Here is an 8,100-nt window from a genome sequence, read left to right on the forward strand (position 1 = left end):
GAAATATTACTTTGGATATACATTAATGGATCATCGATTCATATGCCTTCCTTAGCTTCACTCAATAAAACCCGATAAAATAAAATGGAAATAAAATTTTAGGCAATATCTTACTTTGTATTTAATTCAGAAGCTATTAGCAATTGATCCTCGTCAATGTTATCACAACTAAAATAATTTTTTAAAACTTCAAGCAGTTCATTTTTTCGCGCTTCTGGTAGCTTCTCTGAATGATTTAAAATTGCGCGTCCGGCAGATTTCACTGATCTATAAATAAATAATATTATTATTAATCAATATTAAACTTAGTATTTTAATTAAAATTGAAAGTAAGAAACTGTATATAAATAATATTACTTTAGTTTTGGTATTTCAAAAGATTTAATAGCTGTGTTATTATGGGAGATTGGAGCATCGCATAGATTGGCTAAATAAGTGCGTATGGCTAGATCAGATATGTTACTCTTTTCATGGCATTGCGGACATAGCAATAGAACATCATGTGAACTATGCGATTTCATGACATCTGTTAAATACAAAAACTTATAATTAAAATGAACATTTTATAAAATTATTTGTGCTTACCAGGGAAGTGTTTTCTGTATTCACGTGGCACAACATTTTTGCGTACAAATGTGTCTGTTTTACCACACACAACACACTGATTATCTTTAGATATTTTATAATACTGACCTACACTACCAACTGGACGAGCTGCGGGTTCGAAGTTAAGACGCGCAATATATGGATTTGTTGCAATTTCAATAGCTAAACCATTGTCTATATACCATTTGGCTTTTTTGTAGTCAATCACTCCTAACAGTTCTCCGTCGGGTGCTTGTAACTGTGTATTATCATATAAATTACTAGCACGTATGCCAGTATACGTTTTACGCTTTATTTGATTACCTTTTTCTGCTGTATCAGTTATGGGCGAGCATTTTCGCCGGTTTTCAAGTTTAGCATTGAACCGTGTATCAATTTGGTATTCTAAAAGTTGATGTATGGCCATGTAGTCGGTCCTTTCGTACCATCTACAAATAAACAAAAATTACTTTCAGTTTAATAATTTATGAATTTAAATAACACACGTTTTCTTTAATTGTGAAAAGAGTTTATTGAATATTTTGACAGCAACTAGTGCATCATTGGCGGCATAGTTTAACTGCGCCGAAGTCAACTCTACTGCCTCCCAGTTTGAGCAAGATAGGCGCCAATTTTTGTCAAGTACCACATTGAGATGACTTTTAGCTAATTTCGCTAAACCTTCTGCTTTATATCCGTTTTCCTTTGCTAAGAAGCGCAGATCGTATGTACCCGATACACAAAGAGAATAGTCAAAAGCCAACTTTTTGGCATCTTCATGCGAATCCACACCAACTTTTAGAATACGATCATTTAGTAACAATTCACGTAAACATACTGGTATGGGACGAAGATGACACAGGCGAAACAGGGCGCATAAACCATTGTCTGTTGCCAACTGCAATAAGGCTACAGGTCTGCGTTTGCCATTTACGGTAATCCACTCACAGTCAAATCCTAAAACCGGATTCTTAATGCATTGCCTGATTTAAAAATGAAGAGAAATTTAATTGTATTTTATTTTATGATAGTTTTTTGTTTTACTTTTTTAAATCTGCAACTACAGCATCACATTTTTCTACAGAATCAACTAATTCAATTCTTTGGCCATATAGTGGGTGTCCGTGTTTGTTAAAAATTGAAAAAATTTTACGTCTATTTCGTGATATTATGTATAACAATCCCAATCCGGCAGACACTACCAGCACCTTACTTAAAAATTTACTTTTACCTTCAGACATTGTACTGGAACTTATATTGTTAATTTTTGTTTTTTTATTTAGAATTTTTCCTATTTAACTTTATACGTAAATTTCGTTGTTATGATATCACAATCAGTTTTAATTTTTTAACAAGTCGACAAGTTGACAGTAAACAGTTTTACAGTCACTGGAGATTTTAGAAAACGTGTCAATATTAATGATAGGGTATGTTCAGCACATAATTTGAACATATTTCATTTTAGAATTATTTTATCATTAACGCTTTCTAATAACTTATTAGTGGTATAATATATCATTTAAATAGAAATAAAAAAAATATAATTTATTATTTATATTTAAATACAAATAATATTTTATTAAAATATTTTTCCGATATATCGACTATCTTCAATAGTCATCTCCAGGGAAACTGTAGATTGTTTCTCTATTATAACTATTAATTAATTTATTTAATAATTTATTTAAAGATTTTTAAAGTAAATTTTTTCACTTCAATCACTTACTACTCGGTTTCTCTAGAAGAATTTTAAAACATTGAAAACAAGCGATTTTAGTTCTATCACATTCATATATAAACCATTTAAATTACAAATGTAAAGCCAACAAATATATTTTTTCACAGCTGAATTGTTAATTGAAAAATTCGATTAATAGAATTAATATATTACATGAAATATAGATTTAAATTGTTTGGTTACTCTAGTTTTTGTTAGTATTTAAAAGAATCTAAATTCCTCTATTTCTTAACGCTGATCAACTGATTTTTGATATATTTCCTTTTAAAGCTCTTATAAAATTATGATTTATGTGTTTTGTATCTCATGATGAGAACATCTGAGAGACCACAGCATCCCTGTTGAAATTGAAAATGCTATACAGACTTAACTCGTATATTTTATTTCAAGTTAAATTTGTGTTGATGTGTGAATCAGCTGTTTTGGTTTGAATTCAAATTTTTGTATTATTTATTTGTGCGTACACTGGTGTTCGCATTAGACCTTACACAGAGCTCTTCCATGAAAATCTGTGTAAAGAGTGTAATTTGACACTTTAAAGTACAGTTTGTCCGCATGAAACGGATGTATTATGTTTTTGATATCCACGTAAGTTATATATCGGGTATTGCCAAATACCCATCATCGTATTCGTATATAATTTTTGAGACTGCAAGTCCCTAACGTTTGAATTCGATCCCTGCAAAATTCAAAGCTTAGAGTCAGTGTTCATTAGTTAACTGAACCAAAGCCGTACTTCAAATATACTTGGCGTTTTTTGTTAATTTGCTGTGAATGTTCATTATCAAATTTACTTGCTGTGTTACATTAAAACAAAATCATGAACCAGCTGTAGACTGATTAAGTTAATTAATTATATAGTCATTTTTAGTTATTAAATTTTAATTTTTATTTTTACTATTAATTATATAATATAAAAAGTATGGATAAGAAAATAGTATCCTAAATATTCAAATTAATTGTTTATAGATAATTTTACGACATTACAGACTCTAATTTCTTCAAACGATATGTTCAATATGGTTTTTGACGTATACAATCGATTTTAGCTAATATTCAAATAGACTCATAACCTTACCAATTCACATTATTCATAATTTAAACACCTTCACTCGTATGGTACAGTGAATTGAATGACCGTATGAGTTAAAGTAATTATTTATATTGCAATCTACTTCTTGATATGAAAACAATTTGTCACCTATTATATTCTGACTACCTTTTATATAAAGAAATGGGATATTTTTTTAAACAGGCAACTAGCTTTGTACAAAAAACGTAAAATCCGAAATTCATTCGTTACAACATTTGGAATATTTGATCTTCATACCATATTCCAAACAGCCTTTATCAACCATTATTAATATTAAGACATATATAGTTACGGGGTTCGTAATTATAACTTTAAGAAATTGCTGGCCTGTGTAACCAACGATCTTTACACAGATTTTCATGGAACAGCTTTGTGTAAAATCTGGTGAGAACACCAGTGCCGTGTTATTTGAATTTAAATTCAAACCAAAACTGATTCTGATTCACACATCACACAAATTTTACTTGAAATAAAATATACGAGTACAGTCGGTGTAGCATTTTCAAATTTCGTCAGGGATGTTATGCTCTCTCAGATGCTCTCATTTACTCGAAAATTTGCTGATGGAACGCATTTGCATATGCACAGTGTTACTCAAAGTTACAACGAGTAGCTCGTGCAACAGACCTTTTAATTATATCGCCATATTTTTACATACTTTTAATATAAAATCCTGTATCATCCTTAACATGTCGAATAAAATATCAATTATTTAGGCCATAATATTTATTGCAATTTAAAAAGAAACGCTTAAAGTTTTTAGTAGAGTAAATTTTATTATTTTAATAAATATACATTTTTTTATATATTATATAATTTTGCTAAATTTGATATTGTTCTTACAAAAAACGAACAAAGAAACTCCCATTAGTGAAAGTCTTACTGGTCAAAAAAATTCTAGTTAATTTTAAAATTTTTTACAATCTTGTAGAAAATTTTTAGTTGATAAAATAGTTAATATTTTATGATTTAATTTTAATATATTTCCATGCAAGCTAATACCAATAAAGTTAAACTGTCTTGAGCATATACATATGCAGGCTAATAACCTACTACATAGTCGATATTTTAATTTAAAGATTTGATTACAATTGCACTAATTCAACGTGAATTTACTTTAAAACTTAGACAACTTAAGTACATAAATCACATCAGTAATACTATTTGACGTTTATGTATATATGAGTTAATAAAAATAATAAATAAATAAACGAGCCTCTGTTTAGTTAGTTAACAAATCCAAACAAAAAAAATTGACTAAAAAATTTGATTACATACAGAAACACATATGTACTTAAATATATATATACGTATATAACTTAATATTTATAAGTATATCTTAAATTAATTAACTATGAGAGAAACCACAATGCTTGCTTCTGTGTTTCGTGAACGCACAAAAGCTTGAGTAATTTTTAATCCAATAGCAAATAACGTAAACGTTTACGTGCCGTTGATTCGCGTGGCAACGAAAGCGCCCATTTTTTAAGAGCAGTTAATATAACACTGCTGACAACCAGCATTGCGCCAACGAGTGAGTATCCTGTGGGAGTTTCACCAAAAAACATTGTCTGCCATATAAAAGCAAAAACGATATCAGCACAACGTGCTATGGCCACTGGTCCAGCCTGTTCCACTTGTAGCGATAGTGTGAGCAATATTTGCCCCAAGAAACTAAATATACCTAATACAACAACTAACCAGCGATCACGCCCACATGCTGGCCAACATATGGCACCAATTGTGCCACACACTATTATTGTATAAATTAATGCAAATGCACCAAAATTTGTCATAATCACTGAAAAATGTAAGCCTTTAAGTGCTCTCAGTAGTATATAAACATTGGCACCGAATAGTGTGGAGGATATAGCAGCAACTGGACCCCAAATATCATAGTGTTTCCCGTCCAAACGTTCCAAATTCACATCTGTTGTTGCTTGTTGGCCGAATACGAATGGTGGTCTTGTGATAAGTACTACACCCACCAGTGTTAATATTATAGTTAAAATATTAAATAAACTGCAATGTTCTTTGAGGAAAACGCGCGCAAATATGGCAACAAAAACTGGCGTCGAAAATATAATAACGCTGGCATCAGCCAGTGGCATATGGCGGAAGGCATAGAAACTGAGCATCAAACCAGTTGTGCCCATAAAGCAACGCAAGAGCAATATTACACGTTTACCTTCAGGGAAGACGGGTTGCTTAGTATAGATGACAATTGGTATTGCAGGAAGTAACACACCAACAAATCTGTGAATTATAATTTTCAAATAATTATTACAAGATTAACGAATTACATTACCTAAAGGATGCTAATTCCATAGGATTGATATCAACTAGACCTTTGACAATAACGGAGCAAAGTGAGAAAAATAAGGATGAGAGTGTAGCGAGTATTATTCCTAAATAAGGACAGTTTAGTTTCGACTTAATGCGTGATAGCCAACGATTTCTGGTTTCACTGTGACGAAAACCGTCCACAAATTGATGTAATTCCAAATTTTCAGGCATTTCGTTTGGTTTATGTTTTCGCGTATCGTTGTATGGTTTTAAGGATTATAACTAATTACATTTTTTTAACTACTATTACGTATCACTAATTTGGCTAACTTTAATTAAAAGGTAAAAATTCAATTATTTAATAAAGCTTTTGACAAAAAAAAATTATGTACTACCTTTAAATTTAATTTAAATGCTTAAAGCGTTTATGGTAACGTACTTTTGAAAAATCGATTTTTGCTAAAATGTCTGCGTACGTTTGCACATGCCGAATAACGTTAAAACGCTTGCATGTACTTATAATAGCACATTACAAGCATTTTGTTTTTATATTTTCAGTAAATCTTTTATAAAATATTACATTATTAAATAATTTAACACTAAAGGCTTGAAAATAAACGCAGCAGCAAAATTTATTACTTGCAAGCACTGTATTACGCTTCAAAACAAATGAACATACACACACACACTCTACAAGGCGTACGTTCAGTGCCAATTCTATTTCTCAAAATAATTGTACTAATATTGGCAATGCGAACAGCTGTAGTTGTCATAGCAACCACGCAGTGACATAAGGCCGGTGCCAAATTTAAAAACAAACATTTTTGTTTTTGTGTTGTGGATTTTAATTTGCTTTTGTAAAGTTTTAATAAAAAAGTGCAAAATTATTAATAACAATTTGTTTTAAAAAATATATTTGCTTTCTATTTAATAAAAATTGTTTTCTGTTGATTCTTACTACAGCAGAAGTAAACATTGTTGGAGCAGCAAAACTACCGGTGTACGTGAAATTTCTTAAAGTTTTGTGAATTGGTGTTAATATAACACGTTTTTGCAGTTTATATTATAAATATTCATATTTATCAATATAAAACTATAACACAAATCAGGTAAGCCAAACTATTTTATTTTTTAACATATATATGTTTTATTGTTATTATATTTAATAAATACATGTCAATTAGAATATAAAATACCTAAAAAAAAAGCAAAACAGTTAACACAATAAATTCTCTGCTAAAATAACGTTTATAATTTAAAATCCTAAATCTGCCAGTACTGCGTCTAATTCGGCTTGTAAATTGGCTGCTTTGGCGCGTACTTGTGTGATTTCATCCTGTAAATTATCTACGTTTGCTTGTAAGAGGACATTGCATTTCTTCATGGCTGATAGGCGGCTTTCATGTTTCTTCACACGTGGTTCCAAATTATTTTTCTTGTCAGTATTTGTTGCGTCCTGTAAGACAAAAATTTTAATTAATGGTAATTCTAAAAAAACTATTTTTTTTTACACTTACTTCTGCTTCACTTTCACTTTCTGTTTCAGCTTCACTCTCTTCAGATTCTGATTCTTCGGATTCTTCCTCAGATTCCTCCTCTTCTTCCTCTTCCTCATCTGATTGTTCAGCTTCATTGTCTGCTTTCTATTAATATAAACAAAAACAATGTCATGAGTGGAAAATATATTCAAATAATTCTGAAAGAATTAACAAAAAGAAAGATAAGCTCAACTATTATTCTTTTATCGCTCACTTAAGATAATAGATATAAATATTATTATAATATATACTATTGAAATAAATAAGGGTACTTTATTAAGAATATAAGAATATAATGTAAACTAGCTAATTATTTTTGTCTAAAATTACCAAGATATACTAAATCTCAGTTCCGGGAATGGCCGGGTCGACATTCCGCAGCCGATCTGTACAGACGTGTAAATGGTGCTCATCGTTAAGCGTGCTCAGAGATACAAAAAATGTTCTTTTTGGGATATGATATTAACTAAGTTGTTATAGTCTATTACTAAATTTTTAGTGACTCCTTTCAGCAACTTATGGGTATATTACAAGAATTTGAGAATCGAGAGTGCGTAAAAGTAAATAACAGACAGAAAATTGCACTTTCATAAAACAAATGCAGTATATGTATATTTCGTCAGAAAGATTTGCTCAACTGCAAACTTTATTTCTATATAATAACCTGAATAATTCAAACCCATTTATCAATGGAGTTTATGTGCTTTAGGCACCAACTCGTTTTCCATTACGAGAAGAAAATGAAGAACAAAGTCTCATAGTCTCATAAAACAGATATGAGAATAGTTTTTTTTTAAATGGCAATAAATCTTAAATTTAATATTAAACAGTTTTTTATTAAAACCAGGAGTTCATTACAG

General features: G+C 30.2%; 3 protein-coding genes across 4 annotated transcripts; all 3 read right to left on the minus strand.

Moving 5' to 3' along the window:
• Nucleotides 1-114: 114 nt before the first annotated feature.
• Nucleotides 115-1,983, minus strand: LOC119664403 (exonuclease 3'-5' domain-containing protein 2-like; the record flags this gene model as incomplete). The annotated part of the gene is given in 5 exon segments (XM_038073897.1): nt 115-267; nt 358-526; nt 586-1,034; nt 1,092-1,568; nt 1,630-1,983. Coding segments are annotated over 5 exon segments (1,445 nt in total), but the record flags the coding sequence as incomplete, so codon positions are not given.
• A 2,386-nt stretch (nt 1,984-4,369) lies between these two features.
• Nucleotides 4,370-6,369, minus strand: LOC119664404 (solute carrier family 35 member G1-like). Of its 2 annotated transcripts, XM_038073898.1 has the most exons (3): nt 6,098-6,369; nt 5,725-6,031; nt 4,370-5,672 (listed from the first exon to the last, which is right to left on the minus strand). In XM_038073898.1, exons 2-3 carry the CDS (start codon nt 5,931-5,933, stop codon nt 4,832-4,834), a joined length of 1,050 nt encoding a protein of 349 aa, XP_037929826.1. In that variant the 5' UTR covers nt 5,934-6,031; nt 6,098-6,369; the 3' UTR covers nt 4,370-4,831. The 2 variants fall into 2 exon arrangements, with proteins under 2 accessions (XP_037929826.1, XP_037929828.1); XM_038073900.1 differs by lacking the exon at nt 6,098-6,369 and having other exon boundaries at nt 5,725-6,056.
• A 494-nt stretch (nt 6,370-6,863) lies between these two features.
• Nucleotides 6,864-7,345, minus strand: LOC119664402 (histone H3.v1-like; the record flags this gene model as incomplete). Its single annotated transcript, XM_038073896.1, has 2 exons — nt 6,864-7,158; nt 7,220-7,345. Coding segments are annotated over 2 exons (327 nt in total), but the record flags the coding sequence as incomplete, so codon positions are not given.
• Between the last annotated feature and the right edge of the window lie 755 nt (nt 7,346-8,100).

Source organism: Teleopsis dalmanni, unplaced genomic scaffold (assembly GCF_002237135.1).
Source record: "Teleopsis dalmanni isolate 2A unplaced genomic scaffold, ASM223713v2 unscaffolded_contig_1895, whole genome shotgun sequence".
NCBI classification, from domain to species: Eukaryota; Metazoa; Arthropoda; class Insecta; order Diptera; family Diopsidae; genus Teleopsis; species Teleopsis dalmanni.

Excerpts from the sequence above, each read along its gene's own strand:
- LOC119664404 (XM_038073898.1), bottom strand. The coding sequence starts at position 5,933 with ATGCCTGAAAATTTGGAATTACATCAATTTGTGGACGGTTTTCGTCAC. Across the intron at positions 5,673-5,724 it reads ATGGAATTAGCATCCTTTAG|ATTTGTTGGTGTGTTACTTC; the intron begins GTAATGTAATTC and ends TATAATTCACAG.